Source organism: Equus przewalskii, chromosome 1 (genome assembly GCF_037783145.1).
Source record: "Equus przewalskii isolate Varuska chromosome 1, EquPr2, whole genome shotgun sequence".
Classification (NCBI taxonomy): Eukaryota; Metazoa; Chordata; class Mammalia; order Perissodactyla; family Equidae; genus Equus; species Equus przewalskii.
The window spans coordinates 25246162-25263415 of record NC_091831.1 but is presented as its reverse complement, the minus strand read 5'-3'; the positions used below and the strand labels follow the sequence as shown (position 1 = coordinate 25263415).

Genomic DNA, 17254 nt, shown 5'->3' with positions numbered 1-17254 from the left:
TTCACAGGACAGGGTACACATTGAGTGATAAATAAATGTAGAACTAAATTTTTATTCCTGTCTCCCTTTCATTCCTATCCTAGAGACATGCATAGACAATGTGCTCTATTTTTATTGGACTTTAATCTAAATCTTGGTTCAGAGAACATGGGAGCAGAAAAATAAAGGAGGGGTGGGTCTGGAGAGAGTGATTTCCCCTTGCTGTTTTATGTTTCATTAGCACTCAGTGGATTAATATTCAAATATCCAGATTGTTCTGCCCAGCCTTTGAGTTTCAGGAAAGGCTTGGATGCTTAACTTAGAAGCATGACTTCTGCCAAGTGAAACCACCCTTAGTGACCTCTGGTTGGTTACAAGAGCAGTAATCCCTTTAGCCTACTTTATTGCTTTTTTTCTACCCTGACATTTATGCATCTGGGAGCCTTATGAAACTCCAAGAAGTAAGGAAACAGCATTTAGATTTCATGTGGGGGACCTCTTCCTACCCTGATCTGTTACTTCCTCATTTTGGAATGGAGAGAAGAGGAGAAGGGATCATACCTGACTCTCTTTCTTCATTTTATTATGCCTAGGCTTTTGAGAAAACATGGAAAAGAGTTACAGTTTAGTTTTTTTTGTTTTATTTTTTAGGTAAATGGGACCTGTGTTAAATGTAGTTGGGAAAAGTTTGAATGGCTGTATGTGTATATGTGAATGAAAATATATATGTGTGCTTGAGAGAAATTGCAGGAAAAATGAAAATAAAATCTGTGAAATCACTTTTGGAATAACAGATGTGGAATCTTAACACAGAAGTGAATCTTGACCTTCAAAGTCATCTTCTTGCTTCTCATCTGCTTATTTCAGTAATCCCGCTGTTATCCAAAATCTGCTTTTAAGCTTAGATCATCCCTTACACCCACCGCAAGCCAGTGTCCCTGCCACGTTATGTATATCCATACCTTTTTAAACCTGGAATCTGCATTTGATAATCCACTATTTCTTCTATAGACTGGAATCCAAATGGCTTGAGATTATTTCTCAATCTAAAAATCGTTTCTCAAAGTGGTAATATTTACCCTCACTGGAAATATTTAAAATAATGTGTGGCAGCTTTTGGGATGGCTATATGGGTGTGTTTGTGTTTGTGTGTGTCTGTGGGTATTTTAGCATCTGTGCATCTATACCCATCTATACCAGTGTGCAATATTCTTTTTCTGGACAGTGACTATGGCTATGAGAGACATGGAGAGAGCAAGTGTGTCCCAGCCTTCTGGTACAATCCAGCATCCCCGTCAAAGGACTGCAGCCTTGGTCAAAGCTACCTTAACAGCACTGGGTAAGTAAAACACCTAACGGAACACCACTCACTGTTTTCCTAATCCTTAAGTTGGAATCAAAGGGAACGCATCACTATCAAAGCAAGATCAAATGTGAGTAGATCTTGTTTACAACAAGATGGCTTCTGAGGAAAGTTGAAGAGTCTTTAGTGGAGAGTAGCTTTTTGGGGAGCATCAGAAGAGATTTATGATCACCTAGATTTCAATACCTTTTGCCATTTGCCTCTGACAGATCATAGCTGTTGTTTTGGTCAGGCCTTCTTTTCTGGAAAAAGATGCCACCTTATTGCTTAGGTCCTGAGGGAAGTAAATTAACACAAATGGCGTGTAAATATTATAGTGCTCTCTAGTAATAGAGGAACTGAACCTCTCATAGACTGATGCTGGAAACTTAAAATTCAAAAGTCCCATCCTAGCAGCTCCTGGAATAAGAAGGTCAAGGTCCACTTTCTATAATTGTCAATTATGTGTGCATTTCTCTCTTTGTTCATTTATCAGTTACTCTTTCAGATGCTTGAAGAAAGTTTCCTTGGAGATTTGTTGTCTTCCCCTTCTTTTGCCACCTCAGTGGCACAGAACAGATTTGGAAAGTGGATTGATGGTCCAGGACAGCACTTTTCCAATTTTAATGTGCTATGGATCATCTGGGGATCTTGTTAAAAGGCAGCTTCTGGTTTGGGAGATCTGGAGTGGAGTTGAGACTCTTTGTTTATAACAAGCTCCCATGTGATGTCAACATTGTTGATCTCAAGACTACTCTTTGAGTAACAAGGGAGTGAGGTGTTCTGGACTCTAGTCTCAGATCTTCCAGTAGGTCTTCTGCCATCTCAGTCAAGTTACTCATCATTGGGTACTTTTCCCTTACCTGGTTGTGAAATAGTGGTAGGTATTATCTACCCAACTGAAGTCCACAGAGAAAAAAACAAAACACAGAAACAAGAAGGAAGAGATGTGTTGAGTGGTCTGAGCCATTCTGAAAAACATGAATTTTGTTGTCAAATATTTGGTTTTTAGGGGGTTATTCTTAGGGCTTAAGAACCTTTGATGTTATTTTATTGTAGGTGTCTGGTTTAGGGGTGTAAGCCATTCAAAGTACAGATTCAGCAGCATAAACATACAGAGATGTGGTGTCAGAGAACAAAGTGTTATGAAGTTTAAGGAAGAGAACTATAATGGGCACAAATGATCAGATGGGCCACCAAATTCCCAGCCAGAGGATACCTTGGACATAATTGAAAGAGAAGTGCATTAGGATGTCTCATATGATCATGTGACATATGTAGGTAGATCCAATTTTAAGTAACTTGGGTGTACCAAAACCCTGAATAGCTAACCAAATAAATCAGGGAGGTGAAACGAAAAGACTATTCATTTTTCTCAAAAGATTCACTACAACTTTCTGTGCATACCTATACATTGCTTAAATGTTAGCTTATATTACAAATTACAAAACCAGCTGGCCAGTTGAGGTTGAAGAGGAAGAGTGGATGACATCAAGGTTGCAATAGGGTGTGGTATCTACTGAAATATCTATCATAAGTGAAAACTAAATATCTTGTAAATGACTACAGGTCAGTAAGAAAGTATAAATTACTTACAAAAGTTTGATTATCTAGATGAGTGCTGACCAAAAGGACTACAATGAGAGCCAAGTAATTTAAAATTTTCTAGTAGCTACAGTAACAAAGTAAAAACAAAAAAGTGAAATTTGAATTTTAATAGTATATTTTATTTAAACCAATATATCCAAAGTATTATCATTTCAACATGCCACACAAACCACATTTTAAGTGCTCAATAGCCACATGTGGAAAGAGGCTATATTGGACAGCACAGCTCCAGACCCATTATGAGCTCAGTTGGCAATTAAAAATAATATATATCTACAAGAGGATGTATTGTAATTCCATCTGAGGCAATAAGTACATATAACATTTGCTTACCATCCTTCTGAGATCTCTGGCTGGAGGTACAGGGCTGGTGGCTTAGCAATGGGGAAATGTCATGTGTAGTAGAGGACCAGTATCACTTAGAAAGAATTTGGTTTCATCTGTTTTCAAGGCCACCAGAAGAAGGCAACATAGATGGATTAGTTAATAATTCCTGACACATAGGGTGAAAGAAGACATGATGATGATGATGATGACGATGGTAGTGGTAGTGGTGATACGTGTATTTTATGTGGTTTTACCAGAATGTTGATTTTATGCAACCATGCAGGTAGTGATATGCTTGGAAATAATGTCTGCCATGCAGTTCAGGGCTGTGGAAAAGATTTTGGATTGACTTCACTTGCTGGGGTCAGTGGTCAACGAGATGACATGGCATCACTGTCCACAAAGATGCCCTTGTCCTAGGAGGTCGCAGAGCTTTGTGGAGAGGTTTTCCCATGCTAACTTCTTCTCTGAGATAATTTTACGTCAGGAGGACTGAATTGGAGCTTCAGACGTTTGCTTCTAGGCTGGCATTTGTGTTGAGAGGGAAATGAAATATTAGCCAGGAGAGAAAATGTGCTAGGAAATAGCACAGTGGCTCCCGAGTAAGGACTATTAGGATTGGGGGTTGGCATTATGTCCTGGGGGTGGAAGGAAGACAGGAAGAGGCTTCCTGATTAATCAGAGTTAGAAGTCTGATCTTCTAGCTGCTGTCTGGTAGAGAAAGCTGGAGATAAGCTCAGGGAACCAGAAACAAGTCCCTGCCTCACAGAGAGAGGCACCTGCTTTTCTTGCTTCCTCAGTCCAGTGCGTCTGCCTCCTCTTGTCTTGTGTGTGGGTCAGATATTGATTTTTCTTGGCTGGTTTAGACGCTGATCTGATCGGTGGCTCTCCAGGTAGGATCAATAACAATGTTTAAAGAGCTGCTCTTCCTGAGATGGAGGATAGCGATTCCTCAGCCTTTGTTTAGCTTCCTAAATGGCTGTCCCCTCTAAGACTCAGTTTGTAGGGACAGCTGTGTGAAATTTGTCTCTCTTTGCTCTCTTGCATTCTCTTTCTAACACACACACACACACACTCACATGACACACCACTGACAATTGTCAATATTCCTTAGGTACCGGCGAATTGTGTCCAACAACTGCACAGATGGGCTGAGGGAGAAATACACCGCCAAGGCCCAGATGTGCCCTGGAAAAGCCCCTCGGGGCCTCCATGTGGTGACCACCGATGGACGCCTGGTGGCAGAGCAGGGGCACAATGCGACCTTCATCGTCCTCATGGAGGAGGTAGGTGCCAGCCTGCATCTCTGTGGTCAGAACTCACAAGCAGATTATGCCCTGTTCTCAGAGAGTGAAGAAAAAAAAATACTGTATATTCAGATCCCTGCATCAAAGTCAATGTTGAGAAGCTGAGACTTCTGGGAGAAGACAGAGGGGGTGAAAGAGGGCTTGGGATGTTTAGAGAGTCTTCCCTTTGTCCCACAGTACAGACCCAGGCTGCAGTGGGTCCACTTGTCTCCATGCGGAGCAGATCTGGTTATATTCTCTGAGGGTCCCTTTTAGGGTCTGCCTTGTGGAAGGAACATTTATCACCATAAGACCTTGTACTCTAAACTTTGGCAGAAGAAGGGAATTTAAATTTTATCTGTTGCTTTTAGGAGCCTCTTTTCCTATAAACCCTTAACCTTACTGATTAGAAAAGCCCACAAGGCTTTGAAAGGGTCTCGAAAGTATCAGTGTGAGGGTGGGTGAAGATTATTGAAGTCTTTTAAACCTATCTTTGTAAAGAATGTCATGTTAGGGGTCAGCTCCGTGGCCGAGTGGTTAACTTCCCGTGCTCTGCTTCGGCATCCCAGGGTCTTATCAGTTCGAATCCTGGGTGTGGACATGGCACTGCTCATCAAGCCATGCTGAGGCGGCGCCTCACATGCCACAACTAGGACACTCAATTAAGATACACAGCTATGTACCAGGGGGCTTTGGGGAGAAAGAAAATCTTAAAAAAAAAACAAAAAGAATGTCATGTTAGTCGCTTTTCCATCAGCTACCTGCTCCATTCATTCACTTTTTAGTGTCTTCTGCAATCTGGGCAGTAAAATCAGACTGCATTCATTCATTCCAGGATGGAAATAGCTCTGTTGTATGCTTCTTGCTCCCTTTATGAGCTGTTTCATCTCTTTCCAAACCAGGGAAGTTTTCAGGCTCTCCTTACTGAGGTGGTGGGGTAAGAAAGCTCACCTGACTTACAGAGCTCTCTAAATTTATATGAAAATTTTTCTATGCTGTTGTGATCTCAGAAAGAGAGCAAAGCAAGCCAGGAATTTTTTCTCAAGTGTGAATAATTTAGAAACCTTTAAAATCAGCCCCTTATTGGACAAGACAGTGAAGGTTCCTTATCCTGGGTTGACAGATTCTTCAACCTTCATCCATACTGGGTGCTTGAATTAAAGGACTTTAAGATGCAGAGGAGGTCATTATCACATTTCCACCAGGGAGTTTCCAGGACCAGCACTATAAAAACTTTCTCTTGAATAGATGTGAAGAGCCACAGTCTTATCCATTTGAATTCCCTCCAGTTCATTTCCACTTTAATTTGTATTCATAAACTAAAAGCAGTTGACACTGTGTGGGGAGCAAGGGAGCATCTATCAATATTTCACTCACATCTGGGTCGCCATAAGGGAAGAGACAGAAAGCGAAACTGTGATGAATGCGCATTCACTGGGCAGAAGGATTGGCTTGTAATTCCAAAATGATGTATTTCTTTTTTTATTCCATCAACTAGTTTTGTATATAAACAGAGAGATCCGATTGTTTGTTTTCATCTGGAATCCTTGTTTTGTGGTCAGGTTCAATTGCATTTATCCAAAGTATTGGCTCAATATAGTGGGGGGAAGGAGAAGGAAGGATGGGGTTCAGCATCAGCCTTAAGAAGCTGAGAATTGGCTTGGGGTCATAAGATGCCCTCCCCTGAACCATTGGCATCGCATCACCAGGCAGCACCCAGAGGGCTATTGGCCTTCTGAGAGGCAGAGATATCTGTGAGCTGGGATGGTCAGAAAGGCTTCAGGAAAGAGGGAGCTTAGGCAGGTTTAGGAAATCCAAGGTCAACAGAGCACAGATGTAATTTTGGCTGGTATTATTCATCTGTAGAATAGCAATAATCATCCTACCTCTTAGAGCTATTTGAAGGTGGCATTATATAATATATGTGAAGTAATTAGCATAATACTTGGAACATAGTAATAAATACTGAAAAATAGGAACCATTATATTATAGCATGGTGGTTGAGAGCATTAGTATTGAAAGGAGACTTCCTGGGTTCAAAATTTGGCTCTTCCACTACTAGCTGTGAGACTTTGGTCTATTTACTTAATTAATTTTTGTTCCTCTTCGTGAAACAGGGAGAGTAATGCATTCTACATTATAGAGTTGTGAGGGGATTAATTGGAACTGGAAAGAAACTTTATGTGTTAGCTGTTACTACTATTGTTATTATTATGACACAGGACACGAATAATTAAACCATGTGTGTGAGGGAGTCAGGGAACCCCTTGGCTTCCCCACTTTAAAGCATCATAAGAGGCTCTACCTTGTCCACTATTGCGAGCGTTACACCAACTCAGCCTGCCCTGAACTTGGACATACAGGGACAATAGGTCCATAGTACTGCGCATAGTGCCCAGTGGATATCAGATAGGAGTCTGACGATTGTGTTGAGGATGTTTCAGCCCTCTGGGAGAGACTGTAGGTCCTCAGAGGGTGATGCTGAAACCGTAGGAGGAAGCATCATATAGGAGTCAGGCTGGACCATGTGAATGAGCCAAGGCCAACTGCTATTCCCCCTCGCAGGGTGATCTCCAAAGGACAAATATCCAACTTGACTTTGGGGATGGGATTGCGGTGTCCTATGCTAACTTCAGCCCCATCGAGGATGGCATCAAGCACGTGTACAAGAGTGCGGGGATCTTCCAGGTGACAGCCTATGCGGAGAATAACCTGGGCTCAGACACAGCTGTCCTCTTCCTGCACGTGGTTTGTAAGTAGCGTGAGCCATCCCTTTCTTCCTTTCCTCGCAGTCTACAACTCCCTCTGCCCAAACTTCCTTGGATTCAGAGCTGAGACTGGATTTGGTGTGACTACCACCCCAAATGATGACCCAGATGGAAAGATTGAGAGTGTGCTTATCTGTGTTTTAGAGTTTCATGATACTGAAGTAGACTGATTATTTTGAAAGTTTGGATAAAGTTATCACCTGGCCCCTCCTTTTCGGCTGCACTGTATTGTGATGTAAATATGTGCATGCAGACACACCTTCAGGTAAAAGTCCCTTCCCTTTGTTTTGGAGGTGCCTCAAAATATAGGAAGTCAAAACCCATTTGGTTAACAGCCTCGGGCTCATTTTCAAGCTACCATAAGTGAAGGCAGCACAAATCAAAGTAAATTGTTCTCTCTGTTGGAAGAACCAAAGAAGGATTAAAGAAGTACATATTTAGATTTTTTTAAATCTAGAACTGAACACAGAAAATTACTTAATTCATGCATCCAAGGTTACTGAAGGTTTATTCCTGTTGTAAATAATTCTAAGAACTCTCCAAAATGTTTTTGTTGTCCTGGAATATATTTCATTGCTGTTGGCTATTGCTATTGCTTGGCGCAAACCAAATCAACAGATGAAATTCTGAAATATCTTGTTTGTATTGGATGCATTTTGTGTATTTACTCTCCTGGAACTTGACCCATAAACTGAGACTTAAATATTATGATGTTAGAATATTGGGTCAGGGAAATGTTATGAGGCTGGTATGGGTTTCGTACATCTTTATCAGTAAGACTTGTGGGTCTAAGGAATTCTATGATTCTTGTGTATGTTTCTCACAATGGCTGTTGGGGAATATGCCACATGTGATGAAAATTGTAAGTTTTGAAAGAGTCTAGGTGAATACAAGGAGCACCTTTCAAATTAACAACTCAGTGCTGATATAAACTCCACTATATAAACAACCCGCGCTTACCAGATCCCTGGCAAAATGTAAGCTAGTTAATCTCCTAGCATTGTAGTCACAATAGTAGCACAAGGACCAGCAGTGGTAGGGGAAGTACATGGGAGGAGACCTGGATTCAGTTACATCCCTATAGATGCAAGGCTTGGTGACCATGAGAGAAAGTATTTCTCCTCTGAGTCTTCTGAACTCTGATGTTTTTTTGAGGTAACTTTGGTTTATAACTTTATATAAATTTCAGGTATATATTATTATATTTCAATATCTGTTTCGACTACATCGTCTTCACCACCAAAGTCTGATTACCGTCTGTCACCATACACATGTGCCTTTTTACCCCTTTTGCCCTCCCCTCTTCCCCCTGCCCCTCTGGTAACCACTAATCTATTTTCTTGAACTCCAGTTTTACAATGGCTTAATTCTAACTGCTACCTTACCTCTCAGGGTTCTTATAACAGTGAATAGGAAACACAAATGAAACACCTAGTCGTTCACTAATATATTCAACAAATGTTTGCTGAGTTCTTAGTATACACAAGGCACTCTGGGAGGCACTGGGGAGGTAACAATGCAGCTTTGGCCCTGCCCTTGCAGAGTTCACTTTTGGGGGTGGAGGGTCTGCAGCCAGAAATAGCTCAAGTAGTGGTAACCACACCACATCATCTAGAATCATTCTGTGCCAGAAGTACCAGGTCAGAAACCCAGGTGAGTGGCACAAGTGGTGCTCATGAGCCCAGCGCTTAGAGCAAGGGAGAAACTGGGTTTGAATTCTGATCATGTCCCTTTCTTAAGTGTCCAGTGTCGACCAACTTTCTTAGTCTTTACAAGCTTCTGATTCCTCACCTTCAATATCTAACTTATAGGGAGGTTGTGAGAATCAAATTGCATTATGTGTGTGTGTATCAAGAGTCCCCAAGATTCCTAGGTTTAGCAATCTACTATAAGGACCCATAGGATGCAGCATAGAGTCATACTCACAACTAAATTTATTACAGTGAAAGGAGACAAAGCAAGATCAGCAGAGGGAAAAGGCCCATAGAGCAGTCTGGAGGAAACCAGGCACAAGCTTCCAAGAGCCCTCTCTCCATGGAGTCACCCAGACATGCTAATTCCTCCAGCAATGAGTTGTAGCAACATGTGTGAAGGGCTGTCTACCAGAGAAGCTCATTAGAGACTCAGTGCCCATGGTTTTCATTGAGGGCTGGTCATGTAGGCATCTTTGCCCAGCGTAGACCAAAATTCCAGACTCCTGAGGAAAGCAGGTATTTACAATAAACCATATTGTTGGCGAAAACAGTCTAGGCAGAGTGAACCACAATTATCAGTTAACTGTTGACTGGAAAACACTCTCAGAGCTAAGTTTCCAGACATCAGCCAAGGGCCAATGTTGCACACAGGGCTTCAAAGGATGACTGTTTTAGGTCTTAACATTTTTTTGCACCATGCGCAAAATGCCGCTTAGCAACCAGTATGGCATATGGTGAATGTTACCTGTTATAGTAATTACTAAGTACTTCCAATTAAGTTTCTGCTTGACACTTCTGCTGAATTTAAAAATGAAGACAAAGAAAGAGAAATTTACTTTCTTTTATTCCAAGGACCTGCCCCACCTATGTTCCTAATTCTCCGAAGAGTGGGCCTTGCCTGCAGGGCGCAAAGACCTACATATCTTAGTGGCAAAAAAAAAAAAAAAAACCCACAACAGCAAAGAACAGATTTTTACTGTGGGTTATGTGCATGAAGGAGGAAACGTTCCTTGAAACTTTTATCGTGCTCATAATTTCCTCCAAATCAATCATGGCTCCATTTTCCAGACAGTTATTATAGTGGAAACTGCTGTTGGCCTCACCTTGCACCATTAGCCAACAAAAGTAGCTGTTAGCCACCCATAATAACCAAGCTCGCACAGATTATTAGATTTTTATCAAAAAGAGCACTATTTGACTTTGAGGATTTTAGGAGTTTGCTTTGCTCCTTCCTGAATGCCTTCAGCTCTCTTCTCTTCTCCCTGATCCATGATCTATCTCTAGGTTGAAGCCTGGAGTCTCTGACTCAGGTTCTTTGCCCTAAAATGATACTACATGTTCTTGTTCCTTGAGGTTCTATTTGCCCAAACTTGCTTGTCCTGAAGCTGGAATAAATATTGACCATGTTTGATGGTGTTCCAATTCATGGAAGCTGCATCCCTTGTGTGTTTGTCATGAGCGTAGAGAGAAGGAGGTCTCTTTTTATCTTCTTGGACATCACAGCACGTGACAGTGTAAGCCCTGACTGAACCAAGGCCCCTGAGTGATAGAAAGATGAGAAGAATTCCAAGGACCACAAGCCATAGCGATATCATCACTTAACTGTGGAAAAGCCCAGGGTTCCCATGAGCTGGCTGAGGAATGGGCTCCAGGCCATTTTCCCATGAGAACAGGAGCAATGACTTTGAGGGTTAAACTGGCCCCTTTTCCAGCCGAGCAAGAACCCAAGCTTGGAAAGACTCTGAGGTTTTAATGTAAGAAACAAGTTTCTCATCTCCCTCCAGACATAGGCTGGCCAGGGGCCCCTTCCCACTGCCTCATTCTCTTCCCCATTGATCAGTAAAACACAAACAATAAAGAGAGATATATCAGGTCAGCTCCTAAAAATGAGTCAAGCAAGCAGTGAAAGTAGCCAGTGTTTTCTCACACCTTGTGATTTTTTACTCTCACCAACAACCAAACCATAAAAAAAATCGAACAGACTTCCCTTTTGAAAATAATTAAATGTTTAGCCAAATGTAACTCTGAGTAAATCTAAAGTGACAAGGTTCAAATTATTTGCTGGAATAACTCTTGAGATGCCATCTGTCTGGGGTCCGGTCAGAGGGCTATAGGCAAAGAGTGTTGTCAGGCTGTAGATACACAGATTCTTGAATTCTTGTTGATTGTTTAGGAAAGTACAGCTGGACAGGGCAAGCAGGTCTGACTGGTCTCCTCATTTAAACATCAGTCCTTGTCCAAACACCTTGTCCCCCAAATAAATTTACCTACAACATAGGATCTGCCCAGTGAGACTCAGAAGAACACCCTTGTCCTTAGAGGGACTTTTCCCCAGTGATACACAGAAACCATGATGGTGTAGTGGTCATGGTGATGGTGATAGAAATGGTGCCAACCCATAATTAATTATATCCTACTTTTAACATCCACACATCACTTTCATATGTTCTCATTACTATAAGGAAGGCAGGGGACAGGGTAATAGTCTGTGTAATGTCAAGGCTCACTAAAATAGAGGAAGAGATCATACAGATCCAAACCAGATTTAATCTAATACAGAATTAAATTGGAGCAGAGAGGAAAGTATCCATCTGTTTTCTTCCCTTTAAAGTGAACTGTCTCCAAAATGACCAAGGATGCAAATAGTGAAAGCTAGTTGGCCTGAAATATGTCCCACTTGTGAGAAAGACTCACGGCTCTCAGGCTAAAGAGATGTCCTTGTTGCAGTTGTGACCTTTAGTCACTTTTACTCATCAAAACTGTCATGGTGGAAACCAGGAAAATGTGCTCTGACATAGTGTGGACAGATATTGGAGTATTTTAATTAGATTTGGTTAAGTAGGAAGGACATAAGGAGGAGGAAGGAAGAAAGGGAGGAAAGGATAAAGGAAAAAGAAAGAGGAAGGGGTGGAAGTGGGGAGAAAATCCCACAGAGTTTAAAAATGACACATCTACCCCACAAATGCAATGCTGACACGTTAACATTTTCCATCAGTGTTTTCTTCTTCTCGTTTTACTTTGGAAATGAATTAAATTAAAATACTCACTTATTATGCATAGAGTGTGTTCCTATATGTTCTCTTACTTGCTGCTTTAGAATTTGATGCTGCTTGTATCTGTTTTCTGAGAAAAAAAAGAAAAGTTTGGTCACTTTTTGTAAGCAGCTTTTCTATGACTTGAAAACCTGGCGTCTGTGTCTCCTGCGATTTAGGGAGATGTGCTGTTTCCTTTTTGTAAAACAGTTTTGTCAGCTTCTGAATGACACCCACTGAGTATTGCAGACAGGCACAATGGCCAATTGTTGAAGAGGCTGGAACCAATTAACAGTTGAGGATAATGGAAGAGTCCTCTATACAATGCATTGGCCTCAAATCACAATACACGCTAATCGTCAGAAATGAAAGAGACTGCTGTTTATCTTCCTATTTATTGGCTAAGTGTCTAGTAAACCAGCTTTGTCCTCAGATTAGAGATTCATAAGCATTCATGGTTGGGCTCATCAGACGTAAATTAAGTTCAGATGTCACTCAAAAACTCTCAAGCCTGATTTGAGTTCCCTGTTAGACTTGGTGCTTCATTTCAAGCCCACACACACACACTCACCCCTCTTAACGTTTGAGAGTTTGTGGTACGTGTTTTATTAGAGGTGATGGTAATAGGGGTTCAAATTAATAATCTGGGAGTGTGATAAAGTTTGACTGTTTATTCCAGGAATATAAACAGTGACATTGTTTTCCTTATTCCCTTAGGTCCTGTGGAGCATGTTCATCTCCGAGTTCCATTTGTCGCCATAAGAAATAAGGAGGTCAACATCAGTGCAGTTGTGTGGCCCAGTCAGCTAGGGACACTTACATATTTCTGGTGGTTCGGCAATAGCACAAAGGTTTGGCCCTTTCTGATCAGCGTCTGATTAAATCTCTACTGAATGCTCCTGTCAGGGAGGAGGAAATTTTCCACCTACCCCTTTTTGAGTTCTTTTAGCTGATCTAATAATTAAATCGACACAAAACAGATTAGTAAGGGAAAAAAAAAATTAATTCGTACGTACAGAAGTCTCATAGAAATGGGACCTAAAAGGAATAACCAAAGCAGGCCGCTTTTTGCTTTTTGACAAGGAAATAATAAATTTTGTGAAGAACTGACAAGACAAAGAAACTTAGGTTTGGGCACTTAGTGAGTGAAGAGTGAGCAGAGTTTGTTTACGGGAGCTTCTCAGCCTTGAATTCTCTATAGCTAGTGATAAGGATGTCTCTCCACCTCCTGGTACAGGGAGAGTACCTTTCACACAGGAGATTTATTTCCTGCCTTCAGAGAGACAAAGGATGGTCAGAGTGTCCTTTTTGTGCTGGCTGTTTCTTAAGTAACTTTAAATCAAAATAATCAATATGCCACTTTGGCATATTTGGGGGAAGCCTGCCCTGACCCCCATCACTCCTATGCTCCATCTTCTATGTTGATGTTGGGGGCACTGGGGCTGTGCACAATAGGAAGTACCAAATGCAGCTATGGACCCACATAATCGAATATGACATACCTCCCCACATCAAGCTCGTTATTTTAACACGGAAAGTTCAATCAATCTTAAGGAAGAAAGAGTACTTTGGGAAACTACACAAACCTGGGCGTTCTTGCTCATCTAATCAATATTTCTAAATGTTCGTTTGTTCCATTTGTTTTAATCCTGGCCTTTCCACTCACTAGCTATATAATATCAAGGAAGACACTTAGCATCTCTGAGATGAAGTGACACTATGTGTAAAATATGAGTTAGGTATCTAAATGTAGAGCTGTGAAAATTAAATGGGGAAATGCATGTAAGGAATCCTTATCAAGACCTACTAGATATTTTACAAAGGCCAGATTCTTCTCAGGCAACGTACTGATGTTGCCAATTCAAAGAAAGGAAGTAAAGGGGCCAACTCTGGACTTTGCAGATACTCCCTACTCCCAGCAATTGATAATGGTGACATTTGTGTCAAGAATGACCACACTTGCATAACAGAAGCTGAAAGCAGGTAGGCTGAGGGTCCTCCAATTTAAGGGCTTAATGTCCTTTTCTATTCCTGTTTTTGTCTTTGCGTTTTTTTTTGTCACTCTTGGAGTGATTGGCATTACTCATCTTAGAGAAACTTTTAATTGTTTTAATAATTTAAGAAAGCTATCATATCAGACTTGGAAATGCTGAATATCTAAAGAAAAGGGTAATAAATATTCAGTTACTGATGTAGTAATTCCTTTAAAAAATAAATGAAACAATGCTGGTTTTGTTTTCTTCTTTCGAGATGACCAAAGAGAACTTCAGCCCCTGCGTGATAAGAGTGGGAAATGATTCAGCCCTGCTCTTTTTAGGGAGACAGCACAGCAGGATGTGGTGGCGAGAACATGGACTTACCAGTCAGAGAGACAAGGCTTAGGTTTTCCAGCACTGCTGCATGCTGGCTTTGTGAGCTTGATCAAGACATTTGACCTAAAATTTAATTCACTCAACTGCAAACTGGAAAGAATAGTATCTATGTCATCTTGATCGTTGTGAAAACTACATAAGATAATGTGTATCTCCCTGGCACACACTAGGTACTCACTAAATGGTTGCTTTTTATTTTGTTATAAAAACTGGGAGTTAGGATAGATTGATAAAAAAATAGAACTAGTTCATGGATGCAAAGGACCCTTTTCTGCTTGCATTATTTGTGCTATATACTTTTAGATCAATTTCTTAGTATAGGCTGCTGATGCTTTTGCATTTCTGGGATTATTATTCACCAGGGCAAAGATAAGGAGGTTCGTTGATAAGATCCCCATTTGATATATTAGAAAAGTGAAGCTCCCTGTGTGAAATGAGCACCCCAGGGTCAAACAGCTGGTTAACTGTAGGGCCAGACTCAAAACCCTGGTGTCCTCACTCCATCTCCAATGCGCCACCTCCCAACCCCAGGATGCTTTAGCTGCATCCCTCTGTCTCCTAGAGGTTACAGACCTTAAAGTCCTGCTTCAAAAACAGCAGACATACACGGTGAGGGGAAAGAGAAAATCATTTGGGAGGAGAAAGTTAGAAAGAGAAGAATTTTAAGTTCATTTCTTCTCTGATGATGTGAGGTTTTCAGGTGGCAAGCCAGGGCATTCTTTTCTCTTAGCATTCATTTACCTGCTGACCCTCACTTAGAAAGTGCTGCATGCAAGGGGGCAGTTCTCGGCCATTACAAACACAATGATTTACTCAGCAGCCACATGGAACCAAAGACACAGTGTTTCTCTACAGCACCATTTTTTTCTTTCAGTGCTGCTTCTAAGACCTGAAATACCAGACAGTGTCTAGTAAATATTTGATAAATAAACAGAGAAGTCGACAAAGTGTTTGGAGAGTCAAGTTTCCATTTCTCTAACGATTATCCGTTTGCTCGGACAAATACCAAATCTGAGTCTTCGTTCTTTTCTCTAAAGCAGGGATACTAATATCCAATCCATGAACATCATTGAGCTATAATTTGAAATATTTATCTATCTATATATCCATCTATCCAATCTGTATTATACCACATATAGAGGAAGATTTTAAAATTACAGAATGGCATTATAGTTTTATATTTTTAATTGATGATGTCTTGAAGTATTCCTTTGGATGGGAATTTCAATCTATAAATTTGAGCATGAAATGCTGAACAAATACCCCCATCTTAAAGACCTTACTGGTTGTTTTTTGTTCCCAAAGAACCCAAGGATGACAATACATGAGAAGCACTAGAGTTGAGTGGTTTTGAAATAAGACAAACCTGGGTTGGGGTCCAGACTCAGGTTCTTCCTCTCAGTATGCTTTTAGTCAAATCATGTAATTTCTCTGGGCCTCATTTCTGTTAATTCTAATGTCAGAGTAATAATAGTAGTAACTACACTCTAATATTGCTTTGAGGATTAAGTGAAGAAAGGTATGTAAAGCTTTTAGAAGACATCTAGGTACTTGAAAATATTAGTCAGTATTATGCTCATCATTTACGTCAACAGCATCTACGTCTCAGTGACAGCTCTGACTTGGTTCCACAGATTTCCCTCTCACCTCCAAGAGTGGTTATTCAGTCCACTTGAAAGAGGTACACTTTCAGTGCCTTTTGCTAGCATTATGCCGTAAAATCATCAACGTGGCCACAGTACCCAGTAATTGGTCCAATGAGCACCATAGTTGACTGGAAAATGAATGAGTGTCTTTGGTGTCATAGTGAGTGCTGTGATTTTAAACCTATTTGATTCCCTTTGACTAGCAAACTGATCTGTAAAAGGAGCTGATACTGATTTTGAGCATTTATTCCTAGTACTGCTTTGTACAAGGCTCTTCATAAACGTTGTTCTATTTAATTATTAGAACATCACTAACGAAGGAGAAATTATCACATTTTACAGAGAAAACATTTAGGCTAATAACCATGGAAGGTAGTGTTTTGTGGGGGTCGGGGGTGTGTATGTGTTGTGATTAGGTGAACTGAACAGGTTCCCCCGGGTGGTTGAATTAAACCAACCTCTCAATAAGAATCAATTGACACTCCCCATTTATAGCCAGCCCATTGCTTGGAATACACATACAACTTTGTCCCTACCTTCAAGGAAATTACATTCCTGATAAGAAGGCAAGAGGAACACACATGCAGTGAGTGGTGAACAAGCGTAGTGTATAAGTAAATAGAAGAGAGCAAGCATTCCTGAAATCCAACTATAGGCTCATAAACCTACAAACTTATCAGCAAGAGATGTGAAATTGCCTCAGCTCCATGGATCTTTTTCAAGAGCCTGTATTTTGTGCTAGATGTTGTGAGGAATACAAAGCAGTGTAAATTCCATTTGTTGCCTTCAAGAAACATATAATCTATTTGAGAATATGAGATTAATATCCAAGAATAGATACTATAAGGAGCAACAATAGGAAGGTAATATTACTGGCTCCGTCAAGCAGCCTAGAGGGTGATGGATGCAGACTTTGTAGGTCTTGGAATGAGTCGTGTATGAAGTTGGTCCTAAGCTGGCATTGAAGCAACGGCAGAATTGAGGCAGAGAGGAGGGAGAGGGATTTCTGTGCAACAGTAGGCTTTGGGCATGGTTGTGTTCTGTGTAGAGTGATTCAGACAAAGCACAGGATTCATTTGAGCAAAAATTAGAGAAAAAACTGAAAGGTAAGGAGGATAGATGACAGGTGGCTTTCAATGACATAAATGGAAGCTTTTTATTTTGTCGGAAACTAAGATTTAGGATAGGATGATGGAAGA

General features: G+C 40.8%; 1 protein-coding gene across 1 annotated transcript in view; it reads left to right on the top strand.

Annotated features, from left to right (window-relative positions):
• Positions 1 to 17254, top strand: part of SORCS3 (sortilin related VPS10 domain containing receptor 3) — a 566960-nt gene that overhangs the window by 527915 nt on the left and 21791 nt on the right. Inside the window, exons 17-20 of the mRNA XM_070605236.1 lie at positions 1205 to 1318; positions 4371 to 4542; positions 7109 to 7295; positions 12755 to 12888. Of these exons, the coding sequence (XP_070461337.1) occupies positions 1205 to 1318; positions 4371 to 4542; positions 7109 to 7295; positions 12755 to 12888 (607 nt within the window). The remainder of the gene's footprint in view (positions 1 to 1204; positions 1319 to 4370; positions 4543 to 7108; positions 7296 to 12754; positions 12889 to 17254) is intronic.